General features: G+C 45.6%; 1 protein-coding gene across 5 annotated transcripts in view; it reads left to right on the top strand.

Annotated features, from left to right (window-relative positions):
- The window catches only part of BAIAP2 (BAR/IMD domain containing adaptor protein 2), a 491109-nt gene that overhangs the window by 370415 nt on the left and 103491 nt on the right, over positions 1 to 17203 (top strand). For 3 of the 5 annotated variants that reach the window (XM_086931033.1, XM_086931032.1, XM_086931036.1), the window contains 3 exons: positions 7436 to 7507; positions 10203 to 10365; positions 12758 to 12795. In XM_086931033.1, the coding sequence (XP_086787159.1) occupies positions 7436 to 7507; positions 10203 to 10365; positions 12758 to 12795 (273 nt within the window). Of the gene's footprint in view, positions 1 to 7435; positions 7508 to 10202; positions 10366 to 12757; positions 12796 to 16016; positions 16067 to 17203 lie in introns of all 5 variants that reach the window. The other 2 variants (XM_086931035.1, XM_086931034.1) reach the window with 1 other exon arrangement.

The following is a 17203-nucleotide window of genomic DNA, read 5'->3' as shown; positions in this document are numbered from 1 at the left end:
GAATTACCCCAAGTCTCCTGATAAAAATGGTACCTCACTTGTGTGGGTCGACCTTGTGCCTGCGACAGGAAACGGCGCAAAACACAACGTGGTCGCACCTCAATTTTCGCAGTGAACAATGACCCTTTTTTGGCAGAGTGCCTAGCTGTAGATTTTGTACCCTAGCTCAGCCGGCACCTAGGGAAACCTAGCAAACCTATACATTTTTGAAAAGTAGACACTCTGGGGAATCCAGGATGGGGTGACTTGACTGCTTCCCACTAGGTTCTGTTACCCAGAATCCCTTGTAAACATAAACAGTTGACCAAAAAAATGCATTTTGCTCACATTTCTGTGGTGGAAAGTTCTGGAATCTGCGTGGATCAAAGAATTTCCACCCACCCCGCGTTCCCCAAAGTCTTCTGAGAAAAATGCTACCTCACTTGCGTGGGTCAGCCTAGAGCCTGCGACAGGAAATGGCGCAAAACGCAACGCCGTCGCACCTCAATTTCGCAGTGAAAAATTCCCCTTTTTTGGCAAAGTGCCTACCTGTAGTTTTTGAACCCTAGCTCTGCCGACACCTAGGGAAACCTAGCAAACCTATACATTTGTGAAAACTAGACATCCATGGGAATTCAGGATGGGGTGACTCGACTGCCTCCCACCAGGTTCTGTGACCCAGAATCCCTTGCAAACCTAAAAAATGACCCAAAAAAACACATTTTCCTCACATTTCTGTGGATGAAAGTTCTGGAATCTGCGTGGATCAACAAATTTCCACCCACCCCGCGTTCCACCAGGTCTCCCGATAAAAATGGTACCTCAGTTGCGTGGGTGGCTCATGGACCCGCAGCAGGCAAGGGCCCAAAACCTAATGAGGCGACATCAAAATTACCTATCACAAACCAACATGGTTTTCGAAGGGGGTGACCATGAGTTTTTTGTCCGGGGCTCAGCGGACATCTAGGTAAACCTACCTAATCCACACATTTCTGGAAACTAGACACTCGGGGGAGTCCAGCGAGGTATGGCTTGCTTGGGTCCCCCAACGTTTTCCTACCCAGAATTCCCTTCAAATGTCAAATTTAGGTAAAAAAACACCTTTTCCACATATTTATGTGTGGAATTACCTTGCCGGCACAAATTTCCAACCCCACAGCGTTCCCCTTAGTGTCCCGAGTAAAATTATACCTCACTTTTGTGGGTGTCCAATGCAGAACTGGTTAAAATTGTATTTTTAAAAAAAGGTAGCGTTTAGAATTCTCTGTGCTTTGTTCTTAATACCACTGTTTTGGGGTCTTCCTGGTCACAGGCCTTTGGCCAACCCACACAAGTGAGGTATCATTTTACTCAGGAGAACAAGGGAGAACAAGGGGAACGCTGGGTGGTAGGACATTTGTGCCGGCACAGAGATTCCATGCAAAAATGTTTGGAAAAGTGTTTTTTTAACCTAAATTTGAGGTTTGCAGGGAATTCTGGGTAGGAAAATGTTGGGGGACCCATGCATGCCATACCTCGCTGGACTTCCCCGGGTGTCTAGTTTCCAGAAATGTTTGGGTTTGGTAGTTTTCCAAGATGGGCACCGAGCCCGGGGTAAAAAAACTCAGCCCCCCCCCGTTTCATACCTGATACACACCAGACCATTCACACCATTCGGGAGGAAAAGCAACACATTACAACATTCACAAAAAGGGACAAGGTACACCCTGCTTCAGAAAGAGAAAAAAGACAAATATTACTGCACAGCCATCTAATCCGCAAGCACACACACATACAGGTTGGATTTGGCACGAGGGTGAGTGATGAATCAGTATATACAATTGTATTCGCAAGTTATTTCACAAAAATGAAATGCACTGCTAATAATTGAAATTATGAGAAACTGAACCACTGACTCACAGCTAGTGAGCTGTAAAGCCACGTCAAGGCACCAACCTCTTTACAGGCCATTCATACACCTTTCATACGTGTGACACATACAAAACATTCACACCGCCAGCAACGGGCCCATCACATTACAACACTCACACCAGCAGACAGCACCATTCAAGGGCCCATCACTTTCACACGCCCACATTCCTGACACAGCAACTACACAAAATGATGGACTGCGTGGAGTGTTGCTCAACTAGCAGTGTGTGTAGTGACCTACAGGAAGTAACTACTCACACACCGCCAGCCGAGCGCCAGTCCACCCACACCACCATCCAAGCATCAGGCCATGCACACTGCCAGCCAAGCGCCACTCCACGCACACCGCCAGCCAAGCGCCACTCCACGCACACCGCCAGCCAAGCGCCACTCCACGCACACCGCCAGCCAAGCGCCACTCCACGCACACCGCCAGCCAAGCGCCACTCCACGCACACCGCCAGCCAAGCGCCACTCCACGCACACCGCCAGCCAAGCGCCACTCCACGCACACCGCCAGCCAAGCGCCACTCCACGCACACCGCCAGCCAAGCGCCACTCCACGCACACCGCCAGTCAAGCGCCACTCCAGGCGCACCGCCGCCAAGCGCCACTCCTGGCGCACCGCCGCCAAGCGCCACTCCTGGCGCACCGCCAGCCAAGCGCCACTCCACGCACACCACCAGCCAAGCACAACTCCACACACACCGGCAGCCAAGCGCCACTCCACGCACACCGCCAGTCAAGCGCCACTCCAGGCGCACCGCGGCCAAGCGCCACTCCAGGCGCACCGCCAGCCTAGCGCCACTCCAGGCGCACCGCCAGCCAAGCGCCACTCCAGGCGCACCGCCAGCCAAGCGCCACTCCAGGCGCACCGCCAGCCAAGCGCCACTCCACGCGCACCGCCAGCCAAGTGCCACTCCACGCGCACCGCCAACCAAGTGCCGCGCCACTCCACGCGCACCGCCAGCCAAGCGCCACTCCATGCACACCGCCAGCCAAGCGCCACTCCACGCACACCGCCAGCCAAGCGCCACTCCACCCACACCGCCAGCCTACGCACACCGCCATCACATTTTGAATTTTTTTAAACAAAACAAACACAAACAAATTGCAAATAGATACAAATCAAGTAACACAATCTGTAACCAAATACATTGCAGAAATGCCAACCTTAAAACAGAATACAAATTTTTAAAAAACAGACAAGGCAGTACATTTTACCACTCATGGATACTCCCCAAAATTATTTTGTGTGTGGTAAGCTCTATAGCAGGCAGGCACACACAACCCAGGGTTAGAAGGACACCCAGGGCAGAAAAGACGAGTCTCCTTCCGCAAACCTCTTCGCCAACAGACTCTCTGGGTGAGTAGTGCGCTATACAAATTTTAACTTGACTTGACTTGACTACATTTCCTAGTGGGAAAGTCTTTTGTAGATGTGGGAGGAATGTAATCAGGAAAGTGGCGATCTTTCAATCGAGCCACATCCTCCACCCCTCCAAATCTAGGAACACATACTTGCTCCACAACAACAAGGCTAGATATCACAGATTGCTGAAACTGAAGAAATGTCAACTTGGGCGCAGGAGAACACTCCTTGAACACAATAAAAGCATTGAAAGTTGCTAAGTTGAAAAAATGGATGGCCAACTTCTTATACCAAACATAAGCCTTCCGAATAGCAGTGTAAGGTTCCAACCTCTGATCTACTCTGTCAACACCACCCATGTGCTTATTGTAGTCCAGAATGCACACAGGTTTGTGCACTTCAGCAACCTGACCCCAAACTGCCACAGGTGAAGTACTCTCATTATGGATGGTAGTCAGCATGTACACATCCCTCCTGTCCACAAATTCACAGCTAGTAGTTCTTCACTACGCAAGGAACTGCACTGACCCCTCTGAAGTTTCTTGCAAACAAGGTCCTTCGGAAAACCTTTGCGGTTAGAGCAGATTGTGCCACATGCAAAAGTGTCCACTTTAAACAATTCCTTAAACAATTGCACAGCAGTGTAGAAGTTATCCAGGTACAAATGGTGGCCTCTGTTGAACAGTCTTCTAGCAAGATCCCACACAATTTTCTCTGACCCTCCAAAAGTGGACAGACAACCATGGGGGTCAATAGTGGAATCTCTACCAGTGTACACACGAAAATTAAAAACATACCCTGTCTTACTCTCAGACAACATATACAGTTTAATTCCATAGCGTGCCCTCTTGCTTGGGATGTACTGCCTAAAAACCAAACGACCCTTGAACAAAACCAAAGACTCATCAATAGATATTTATTTCCCTGGAATGTAAATCTCTGAAAAACGATCAACAAAGTGATCAAGAACAGGCCGAATCTTAAAGAGACTGTTACAGTCAGGGTGACTATGTGGCAGCGCCAAAGAATTATCCACAAAATGCACAATGCGTAGCAAAAGTAAATACCGATCACGAGTCATAACTGCTGGAAATATGGCTGTTGCCCTCAAGGGACTGGAAGACCAATATGAAGCCAGGTTCGGCTTCCTTACCAAACCCATCAATAAAGTAAAACCCAAAAACTTCTTCAGCTCTTCCAAATTTGTGGAAGTCCACTGAGTAGCTCAAGAGTGGGGCCTAAGTTTGTCACTGTTGTCCCTCAAAAACTGTTCAGCTTACAAATTAGTCTGCTCAACAATCTCACCCAAAAACACATCATCCATAAATAACTGAAAATACTGTATAGGCAAAAAAAAATCACAATCCACTCTACACCCTGCATCACCGCTAAAGGCAGGCAACACCGGCTGCACCATGTTAGGATCAACCCAGAGTCCAGCACTTCCAGTAGGAAGACTAGCAGCCTCAGGCTGCAATCCAGATGCCTATTGCACCATCGGCACAGTAGTATCCTCCTCTAAAACAGGCCCTTCATCTGCACTGAGAGTACCTTCATCATCCGATGATTCCATGTGGGGAGAACTCCCTGCCAGAATCTTCCCCTCCCTCCTCTCCCTCAGATGCACTGTCAGTGTCATAATCAGGCTCAGAGGAAGATTCAAGAATCATACCAACCACCTGCTGAGCAGTCATTCTACGGCTAGCCATAATGATTACTAATAAAGGTAATTTGTCACACAAGCCAACAAACACTATGTGAAATAAGCAATGACCAAAAATCTCCTTTTTCAAAAATCTCTATACACTGCAAAACAATACCACTCACTCGCCAGAAGCAGCTAAACTCACCACCACGCAGTCTGCTCAGACACAGTATGGATCAACAATATCCCACTAAAAAAGAAAGAGAAAAAAAATAGACATAAGACAATGCAAAACACATCACAAAGATTTTCATGCACAAATAACTAACTAAATGCCACTATGACACCACTTAAAAAAAATATTCATACATTGCAATAATACTCATTTGGAGTACATACAACAAAAATGTTTTTCTTACCTAAAAAATGAAAGTACACAAAACTGCAGAACAACCAATGTCGAAACCGCAAACAGGAAGCAAAAGCTTTAGACTAGATTTCAAAGAAGAAAAAAACATTAGAATCACATATAAAAAAATGCACCAGTCCAACCTGCCAAGCTAAGGGGTAGGTGGGCCTAACAGTATAACATCAATAGGGGAGCAACCCTTGCCCTTGAGGCCACCCCCACCAAGACAAAAATTAAAACATTCTGAGGCCTTCTGGCTTTTGCCCCCCTTGGGGACAGTTGGGACTAAACACATACTGTTACTCTGCCACTCAAAGAGGGCAGAAAAGGCCACAATATTCCTCCCATAAAGGGGGAACGACCCATGTCTAAGGGGCGGATCCCCATCATAAAAATAAACGCTGGTGCCCTACAAAAAAAAGAGCAAGCAGAACTGCCCTTCAAGGTGATACCAAAGGGGATGATGGACGGAGCGCTTGAGCAAATCTAACACTCACCCCCAGTCAACTGATCTTGGTTTAATCCATCATCATTTTTGAGCTCTCTTCACCACCCCAGTTCAGACATGGCCATATGCAAATGAGACTGAGCCTGTGCACTTTGATTGCCCTAAGTTGGCAGATGTGGGTCCCTTGCTCACTTTGCCAGTGGACTAAAGCTAACCTGGGTGATGACGGCTGATTAGCCAGTAACTGGTCCCAGTATGGTTGTTTCTGGGCCCAGGAAGATATGGCTTGGCAGTTCAGGCTGGACTGCTCCCATGAGGCATAGGGTCAGACTAATTTGCATATGGCCATATCTGAACTTTGGTGCTGGAGTGAGCTACACCAACTAAATCATGGGCATACCAAAATGGCAAGGCAAAATATATGCACCAAAAAAAGGGGAGTGACCCTTGCCCAAGGGGCCACTCCACACTACATTTAGTCAATTGGCACAGTGTGTCAAATATTTTTTTTAATATTTTAATCTGCCCCCTCAGGGAGGCAAACAAAGCAATAAGAATGGCCCCCCAAAAGGGGAGCGACCCTAACCTAAGGGGTCGCTACACAAAACAAAAACTAAAAATGTGGGCTTCCTAAAATATAAAATATATGCACCAAAAAAAGGGGAGTGACTCTTGCCCAAGGGTCCACTCCCCAGCACATCCTAACATTTACAAAAAATTTGCCCCCAAACAAAGCCATCCAAATTGCCCCCAAGAGGGGAGCAACCCTTGTCTAAGGGGTCGCACCCCTAGACAAAAAAAAATAGTGGGCTTCCTAAAATGGCACCCTAGGGGAGTGACCCTTGCCGAAATCCTAATAAAAAAAAAAAAAAAAGTGCCCCCCCGGGGGCAGCCAAAGCCTTATTACTTGCCCCCACAAGGGGAGCGACCCTTGTCCAAGGGGTCGCTCCCCCCCCCAAAAAAAAACAATAGGGCTGTGTAAAATGGCCACCAAAAGGAGTGACCCTTGCCCAAGGGGCCACTTCCCTGCGCATTGCCCCAGTGCCTCGATTTCAAAATTTTAAATCAAAATCTGCCCCCCAGGGGGGCAGAGAAAGCCAGCGAAATTGCCCCCAAAAGGGGGAGCGACCCTTGCCCAAGGGGCCGCTCCTCGAACCAACATACTTTGCCCTCTAATAAAATAAAATCCCTGGCGTCTAGTAGGCAGGGGAAAGTCTTCCCCTGCCTTCCCTGTACAAACGAAGTAGATCGGGCACACACGGGGGGAGCGCCAGCGCTTCCCCCCAGGGTGGGGCTCATGACGAGCTGAACTCGTCATGAGCACCCGAGCACTGTATGCCATGACTAGCTCAGCTCGTCATGCATACAAGGGGTTAAAGGAACATTATAAGAGATATCAACGAGTGCTTACTAAGGGATTCTTTTGTTTACTGCTGATTGGATGTCTATAACACAGTTAAATGCTGGCATTGAGCTAGTCTTTATGAAAGAGGTTTTTCTTTATCCTGAGCAGTTCTTTCACGTGGTGCCTTTTTATTTTACAGCAAGTCACTAACATTTGCAAGCTTCTTCTTAGGTTGTGGTTGCCTGACTACTCATGAACTGTACAATTTAACCTTTTTTTTAGAACCCATGTCTATTTCATCTCTGACTTCTGTCTTATCACTTTAGGCGAGGATGGTTTCCGTTCTCTTACACACGTGTAATGGATAGCAGTGCTGGCAGCAGTCGAACGCAAGCAAAGTGAGTAATGTCAGTACCTTCTGATAAGCAGTGCCCGACACCTCTTCATGATTCAGTCCTCCTATATATTTGTTCACTTTTGAAGTTTGAATCTGAGTGCCCCTTGATAGTGTTTGTGTAGCTGCGTTACTCTGGGGTAGCCTTTACTTTTCACTAGTGCTACTGTTTTCAAACATTATTTTATTGGGATAGCTGTTTTAATAAGCATTGGAAATGCAATAGGTCTCACCTTTGATTAAGTTAAAGCCATTTGCTTTACTAATAGTATTTTATATTAAAGCAAATGGCTTTAACTTAATGAAAGACGAGACCTATTACATTTTTAATGCTTGTTTGGAATATCTGTGGAAGGGATTGGGCCATCCACAGTGCCAATGCGGCTGCGGTGAGGAGAGAAGCGAGCCACTGGCAGGTAAGGGGGAGACCGGGGGCAGATGCTCTGCAGTGGAAGGGGTGCACATGCAGTGTATACACCTAAATGTGCCCTGTGATTGTTAGAGGGGGGTGTCTGATCCATGCACCTCCCTCCACCCTTGTGTGACATATATATGACAGGGTAGGGGAAATTATTCCCAGGTAACTGGGTAAGCGTGCAATAATATCACTCTACCTCCATTATAGGAACCCCCCACCTGCTACCACCCCAGCACCTACACGTGGGACATGCAAAGCACAGGGGGATATTTAAGCACAGGTAAAGGGGAGATGCAGAAATATCACCCTTGTCCACCATAGTGTGACACCTCCCCCTCCTCCAGAACCTGGGTCTATCTGCACACAGGTGAGAGGGAGAAACCGAAAAATCACCCCATCTCACCACAGTGTGGACTGCCCCACGCGCACTAAACACATGCTGCATGCATAGCACAGGGGCGTATCTGCTTACAGGTGACACGGTGCGCAGGAACCACACGCTGTGAAACAGAAGGAGCTACAAACCATGACAGATGAGGAATCACACACTGTGAAACAGCAGGAAGCACATACATTGCTAATGCAGGAACCACACACTGTGCAACTGCAAGAATCACATTGTGATACAGCAGGAACTACACACTGTGAAACTGCAGGGACCGCACAATATGATACAGCAGGAACCGCACAGTGTGATACAGCAGGAACCGCACAGTGTGATACAGCAGGAACCGCACAGTGCGATACAGCATGAACCGCATAGTGAGATACAGCAGGAACCGCACAGTGTGATACAGCAGGGACTGTACAATGTGATAGAACATGAACCACACACTGTGATCAGCAGGAACAGCACAGTGTGATAGAGCAGCAACCACACACTGTGAGAGAGCAGAACCCACGCATTGTGATATGGCAGGAACCACACACTTTAGACCACCAGATGCTGAAAAAAGGGCTGTGCTGTGATAAAGCAGTAGGCACTGATGCATGCCCCTAGTTCTATCCTGCGTATGCTCTGTCTTTCTCGAGCCTTGGCGTGCCTTGCACCCACGCCTGGCCCCCCCGTGTACCCTGCAACTGTTGTAGCACGCTCACCATTCCCAAGGCTGCGCCAGTGTGGTGGGACTGTAGGAACGCAGGGCCCGCAACCCATCCATGTGCCCTGCCAGCCTTCCGAGTCTCTGACCAACCCTGCAAATTTAATTCAGGAAGTCTTTCAGACAATAGGTGCTGAAACTTTACAAAAATAACAAATAAAGTGCTTATGGTCCCGAAAATGAAAGCGGACCGCCCATGTAGTCTTTCACACAACACGCGCTGAATCTTAACAAATATAGTGCTTGTGGTCCGAAAATGAAAGCGTACCGTGCATGTAACTTACAAGAAATAACAAATTTAGTGCTTACCGAGGAATTGAAGGAGGCCGTGTTCCTCCTCAAGTAAAATTTCGAATCCCGGTGGGCAGGGCCAAAAGCAGACAGGGTGGCAACCCTCAGTGTAATGATTGCCTCTGGTGCAATCATTACACTGTGTTTTGCATAATCCATGACGCAAAATGACGCGCACGAATCAAAAATGCAGGCGGAGCAGCGACATGACTTCTGGAAACGTATTGAGCCAAGGCGCGCTGCTCACGCCAAGCAAGACCTAAAAATGGCATGAGATTTGGTTTTGGTAGCGTGTGTGTTTTCCCCGTGGTAGGCTGTACTGCTTTCCCTCTGTCTGTAATGCTGGGGGATTATTTGGAAGTTTAGAAACATACTTTGTTTACGCCCATTGCAGTGAACTCTGCTTCCTTGTAGTCGTGTCTGCTTAAGGTTTTTAAATTGTAGCGGCATCTTGTTGTAAGCTGTGACTCTTAATGTATCACACAGCAGAGAAACAATAAGGTCAAGGCTTACATGAAGCTGATGGGAGAGTACCTTACTTGATAGCATGTAGTAGTAATTCTGCTCTATATTGGAAAAAAATTTCAGCGGATAAATTTGTGATCCTACAAACCTTCAATTGATAATTGATATGTTAGGCTGAAAAGTTGAGCTGTATGCTGTTGCTATCAAATGTTTGTATGTATAGCATTTTACTGCACAGGGATGCTATTTACTTCCATTTGCTAGAAGGAATCAGAAGATGGTGCCCATGGGTGATATTGTAACCATAAAGGGAGTTGTGGCGTAAGTGTCACTAGTGCAAAGTCATTATAGGACTCTGGAGGGTTGTAGGTAATGAGGTGATCAACCGTCAGTGACATGTTGCCGTTTTCATTTTATTTTTGCAGCCTTCAGCCTGGGAAGAGCAGCAGCACCGGGAACCTCCTGGATAAGGATGACCTCTCCATACCACCACCCGATTATGGTATAGCGGCTCGAGGCTTCCCCCCACAGCCAATCAGCACTTTCAAACCCAGACCTTACAGTGTGGCAGCACCTGTCTTTGCACAGGTGAGTACACAATTCTGCCCCTAACCATCCCGCCTTAATGAAAGTAAAGATTGATGGGCACAATGTTGCCTGTACCAGGGGTACACTGATAACGCTGGGTTGCTAATTCCAGGGGCGTTTCTTCAACTCAGGCAAGCCAATGAGATATTGCAATTTGTTTATCTACTTCACCTGGTCCTTCGATCAACTTTGAGGTCTCACTGCTGCACCAGAACAATTGGATCCTAATTTGGAAAGAAGAGTAGTAATCTAATTGTGTTCAAAAGTGTTTTTTCATTAGAAGATTTTTGTTAAGAAAATGACCATTGCCATATGTTTGCATTGCAGCAGTAATTCCTCTGAAAGAGTAAATTACATTCCCACTGCTTTTTGAAGGATTATTGGTTACCACTCTTCTCCAGTTCTGTACTTGTTTTTAGATCGAGCCTGGGTAGCGCATATGCTGCTCTGCGAGTCATGCTTTATTAGAGTATGGACTTAATGCCCTGCCTACTCTCCACCCATATTTGTCATTAGCTTGTCATTGTCCTTCCTAAACACTGGTGTCTGATTCGTTAATAGGCTTCATCAGTGGCGTAACACAGGCCCTCGCATTCCCTGCAGTACGGGGGGCCTCCGAGCTGCAGGGGGCCCCATCAGCACAGTAATCAGCCCTGAGAGCTCTGGATTAAATCCGGAGCGGGGCCCCTCCATGTACCTTGCAGGGGGCCCCTTCAACTTTTGCTACGCCACTGGGCTTCATAGTCCCTCCTTAGTTCCGCATTGTCTTCATTTGTAACCTCCCATGAGGATTGGCCCTTTTACTTCGTTTGTTACACAGTACATCTTATTTAGTCTGTAAGCACCATTTTCTTTGAGTTTCACCTACTGCAGGTACGACATACTTTCCTGCAACATTCATCCAGCCATGCGCACTTTCACTTTCCAAGCAGCCCAGGACAATGGCGGCCACTTCTTAAAAATGCTATATGTCTTGCAAGAGTTTGAGCTATTGGCATTGTAAATGACAATATATATTTTTTTATGTGTTAATTATCAAAACAGATATTTAAAAGGCTTATGTGTTAATTATCAAAACAGATATTCAAAAGGCATTGTCATTTACAATGCAAATAGCCCAAAGGCATTGTCATTTACAATGCCAATAGCCCAAAACTCTCGCTAATGCGAGACCTATTGCTTTGCAAATGCTTATTGTGCCTTTGTGCAAGCTTATAACTTTGCGTGTGTGGTAAGCAAGGAGACCAAAAACACTTCAACAGAGCTCAGTGAGCTTAATTGTGTCTTTCAGATCTTCAAGCTGGTTCAAGTGTTTTCGCCACTTTATGAAAAGTTAGATTTCAACATCTCTGCCAATGGTACAGGATTCTTTTTTGCTGCTTTTATCTGCAGTTTGGTCTTTACTGGTGAGGTTGCCTTTGATGGTTTCCTATTATTTCTCACCTTACATCTGACCCTGCCTGATAATGTCATGCTCTTCGTCTGCACTGGCTTTTAATGTGCCTTTGCGACCGTCCTATCCATTGTGACCCAGGATCTTTTGTTTTCTTTCTTCTGCACCACACATGCCAGCACGGTCAAGAAGAATCTCCTGAATGGGTCCTTTCTGTCAGAGTCTGCGATTTCACCCACTCAGTCAGTCCGTACCCATAGTACAGTATTCATACAGTGTTTTTAGAACTGGCAGTGTTTACTCTGTTGGCATGCCACTCGTGATGCCTCACAACTCTTTAGAGGAAAGAGTATGCATGATGTCAGCCGCCCCGGGATTCCCAGGATTACTAGGACATATGACCTGTTTCTTTGATACAGCATCTGGCACAAATCAATAGTTTTCTTACAAGCCCTCAGGTGAATAGTTAACTACACCTATCATAAGATCACAGGTTACAAGAAAACGTTGGTAATCCTGAAGATACACTCTAGTAAATGAAAGGAATATAACGTGGGAAGAATATATTTTATTATCTCAGACCGAAAGGATATTTGCATTTCCAAGTTGATTAAACAGTTTCGCTAGTCTCCACCCTTGCCAAATAGCGGAATGTGAAAACCTGGCAAGTAAAATGGCATGCTTTGATTTTTCTCCTAAATAAGAGGCCTCTCCTACCAAGAGACCCCATCGCCTCCCAGCTCAGGTTCTTCACCTTCCCTAACCTCGCTAGAAACCCTCGGAGTACGCCCTACACTTCAGGCTCTCAGCAAGAGCTCCAAACCCACTTTTTGGTGAGGTGTACAGTTTATTGATATGGCTCATTATAGTATGTCAAGTCGTCGTAGTATAGGAAAAGAATGAGATAGAATCTTGTTTCCCCGTGGCCATTTAGGCCCATTTTGCAGCCTATTCTGAGAACTGCCGGTTTTCAATCTCCTTTTCTCTCCTCTGTCCTAGGGACTTGAGGACTATGGAACAGCACGATCAACAAGCAGGTAAGACCTTACCTTTCGCTGTACTGAACATGAAACTTACATGTGTATTTGGCCGTGGTTAAATCATCCCTGTTACATGTATTTCAGTAGATTTAAATTGCTCTGTTTCATTGTGTGGTTTCTACCCCCACATTGGTGGAGTGCATGTCAGTCACAGGCACTAGTAACTTGCATGCTTTCATGTCTCCCGAGGTAGGGTTGTAAGTGTACAGTTCTATTTGAATGTTCTGTGTGTCCTCCACCAAAGTGTTAGCGGAGGAATGCTTTTCTACCACAGGTTGATACGCACAACTGCTGACCGATTTTTTTCCACTTGATTTTGTTAGATGGGTGGTAGCGTTTTTCACAGAAGGCTTCCAGAGATTTTGTTTTTTTAGCAAGCTCAATTTTTTGTCCTATTAGGCTAGAGATACTTTCTAAATTAACAGAATATATTATACCTTACTATTGCCCGTAGGTCCTTAAGGTTGGGCTCATTCAGTTATACTTCTTGCAGTGCCAGTCCCTTCCTTTGCAGTCTGATTTTCTTTTAAACCATCCTTTTATTTCTAGAATATACAATTCCGGGAGCCATTTCTCTGAATGTTAGCCAAGCTTTGCCATAGTGGTTCTTCGACCTCCAATCGGTAATGTTGATTTTTCCAGTGTTGGCACCTTCCATAGATTAACACTATCCGGTTAATTGACTGCCCCCCTGTCAAGTGAGAATCTGACGCTGGGTATAGTTTGCCATATTAAACCTACGGATGCTGCCAACACTAGATAAACACAGTACCAGGTCAGTAACGTTTTTCTTACACTTACCTGAAACCAATTTGAATACTTATGTCATTGGTTGCTCAGGATTCTAATAAATTGCTCCTCAAATTGATGTCAAATGGAAAGCCTTGGAGAGGTTTTGTTTTGATTATTACAAGGTATTCAGGCTGAGTCCAGGCGTGAAGGCACACTCCACTCTGATTTGAGATCTACTCCTGAAAAAGAAAGTTAAGTCACTGCATATCAGGACAAGCTTCTAGCAGTCCTCTTTTGCGGTGACATACCTGGCTGCCTGAGATTTCAATAGTGGTTGTGCCCAATAACTGGCTGTGACTATGCTTGACTGCTGTAAACTAGCCAGAAAATCTTCTTGCCAACATGACTGAATGGAGGTCCACCACATTGGCTGCCATTAACAGTACTAGGAGAGCCCAGAGTGTCTTTATGGTCCTGCAGAAAAGGGATACTGCATTGGCGGGGGAGAGTGGCGTTCTGTGTCTCTTGTCTTTTGTTTATGAAAGCCCGCAAACAGCAGTTTGGCATACTCGTCTGCTTTCTATTTCACAGCGGCAATGCCACAATGATCTCCACTGTGTGAGGAAGAACTTCTCTGGCAACGGCACCTGTCCTTTTCAAGAGCTTTCCTCTTCCTTTTCCTTCTGTCTTTTTTTTTTGATCACCTGATCCCTTTGGACTGCTTTGATTTTTTTCCTTTTTCTTTTCCAATACTGAGTCCATCAAGGAGTCCCCTGGTGCTGTTACAAAAAACTCTCCCTGAAGCTTACCTTAGAGCCTTCGCTTTCAAAGCCCTTCAGAGCAGAAACTGCCAAACCAAGTTCTCCCTTCGAAGCAGCCTGGATACCGTTTACACGAAGTAGCTGGGAGAGCAGGTCTATTTCTTATTGTGCCTGTGGCTGTCAAAAAAAATGGAAGATGCACTATCCCTTTTCTGAGGCGCTAAACAGAGACCGTAGTAGGATTACACTAGTAGAAAGAAATAAAGCACCATGGTTTTGGGCGTTACGTACTGTTACATTAAGATAAACTATTGTGACCTTGCCAGTATTTTGTTTGGGCGCAGGATTAGGGGTGCTGGGTTGCCCCACTTACCAGCATCTATGCTCTTTTCTGTAAAGCTACCACTTTGAATTCAGCCTTTGGTTGCACTAATGGATACGGATGGCTAATATATCTGGGGTTTCACGGTCACCCTTTCTGGAAGTGTGTAAATAGAATATCTGCTACTGGGGGGGGGGGGGGGGGGGGGGGGGGTCTTTTTCCCTACAGTTTTTTAGTATACTTTGTCTTAAATATTGTTGCCTTGCTTTCAGTATTGCCATCTTGTAATGAGCAGGGGTGTTGGATGTGTGAGCGAGGCTAATCCAAAGATATGTATTTCTAAATTAGACTGTTTGGGTGGGGCGGGGTGAGTGCTAGGGGAGTATGCTGAAGGGGAAGATGTCTTTTATGGTGTACGAGACAGTTATATGTTTGTATTATTTTTCTTTTCCTTTTATTCTTCTAAATTCTGTTCATCTTCTTTGTATGTCTTGGAAACTTTAGAAGCAAACACGGTGGGATTGGCGTTAATGGCTACCTCTATTGCTTCCTCACGCACTGAGGTCTGGGAAGTGGGAGGAAAAAGGGGGCGACTACCCCAAGTGCAGACTTTTAACCTTTACGGTTCCTGTGAGCGTTCGTCCGTGCCAATCCTTTGACACTACCTTTTTTCTGATGTGCAAAACCGTTGAAACTTGCCTCCGTTATGGGACAATGCTGGCAATATATACATATTTATATATATTTATATGTACAGACTATATAAAAAGGCAACTGTTTTGTTACGTGAACAGAACATTGACATGTAATAGGAAAGTCATCTTTGATAATGTTTCAGCTTTGTATAGATTTTTAATCCGGGGTTTTTGCTTCTCAACGGATGAATGTAGAAGATTATGTCTAAGTGCTGAGTGCACTTTTTTTCTAATGAGAAATGTGCCCTGTATTGAGCTGTTTGAATAAAGTTTTATTTATTGCATTGAGGTGGAAGTTGGTTTTATTTTCAGGTTTTTGGTCCCATCTCAGAGGCCCAAAATCAGACCAGGTTGGGGAACAGCACTGGTGGGGTAACCTCACCATTATGGTACCTTTCCTAGTGCGCCACACACATCAGTGATTCGTCTGGGCAGTGGATGTCACCCATAACTACATACCGAAACACAGCACACCTTCATCTTCCATTTTGAGATGACCAATTTCTTAGTTGAATCCTGGGGTATAACATTTTAAAATGTGTTTCGTTTATAGTATAATATTATTCAACGCAAGTTCAGAGTGTGGGCCTATCCGAATGTGGCTTGCTCGAAAAACAGTACCATTCTGCATTTGAGTAGTGTACATTTTCCTTCTTATTACAGTGTACATGATCATATCAACAAACTGCATTTCTGTTTTCTCCACAGTGCTGATGCCGAATTTGCCAGATTTTGAGATGTATTGCTGCCTAGCATTAGTAAGTCATTTCTTCTAATGTGCCAGGGAACCTGCTTTCCCCCTCTCTCCAGGCCAGCGTCTGTGTGTATGCAGGCCTGGAACCGTTTTTGCAGATGTGCACAGTGCGGCTCTTGCTGGGTTTTTTTTTGGTGACCAAGATTACTTCTGAAAGAGTGCCTGTTTGTGGAGACCAATTTGGCAAAAAATATAGTTGTGAATAATCTGAAAATATCTGGAAAAATAATGCTCATGATCTGGACCCTCATTTATCCTCTGAGGGAAACTCTTTTATTAAACCATCTCCACATCTGTAGGCTTGACTGAGACCTTAGAATAGGAGGGAGAGACTTTCTACTCTGGTACTGCCAGCTTGAAATTTTTGTTTGACTCTACTAGTGAACCCTTAAGAATTCTGCTTGGTAATTGTGCTTTAGGTCTGTTTTCGGCTTTAGGACTCCCCATGTGAGATATGTTTGACTGTATGGAATTCTAAATGAAGCTACAGTAATGTGCCGGTTCTGTGATATCATTCTGAAAGTCTTATACAGAAATAACCCTAGTGTTTCTTTTAGAGAATCTATAGGAAGTATCCAATAATTCCACATTATTATTTTAAGGGTTTAATTGCGGGCATACTTAGTCCTCTAGTTTAAGTCTGAAAGTCTAGCGCAGACGAACAGACCACCAAGCTTCTGGTCCAGACACCTAGTTCTTGTTTTATGGCGACTACAACGCAAACCTAGTTACACTGGGTCATCTCCAGAGTCTGGTGGAGCTCAAAAGAGATTATTCCCGGAGACTCCTGCAGACTCAGTCTTACAGATTTGTTCTGAGAGGCTGGCACCCACTTGCTGTGTGCAGGATGAGACTGCAGGATTGTTTTTCTGCAGCACACTTCTTCAGTTGTCTGTATTAGATAACCAGAATGACACCTAGGGACTCTCTGCCCTTGCTCCAAGGATATGATTGTAGGATAATATGTGCACCCACACTGTGTTTTGGGGCCTTTTTTTTAATGAAGCCCTGATTTCTGGCACATAGGAGTGCTTATGAGACTTAGGACGGTGGGTGTAGGTATGGGGTGAGGATCGAAGGACGATGGGATGGTGCAAGGCACTGTATGGAGGTGAAAGGTGATTATGCGTTTCCACACTGA

Source organism: Lissotriton vulgaris, chromosome 7 (genome assembly GCF_964263255.1).
Source record: "Lissotriton vulgaris chromosome 7, aLisVul1.2, whole genome shotgun sequence".
NCBI classification, from domain to species: domain Eukaryota; kingdom Metazoa; phylum Chordata; class Amphibia; order Caudata; family Salamandridae; genus Lissotriton; species Lissotriton vulgaris.
The sequence above is the reverse complement of the archived record's forward strand: the minus strand, read 5'-3'. Positions and strand labels throughout refer to the sequence as shown.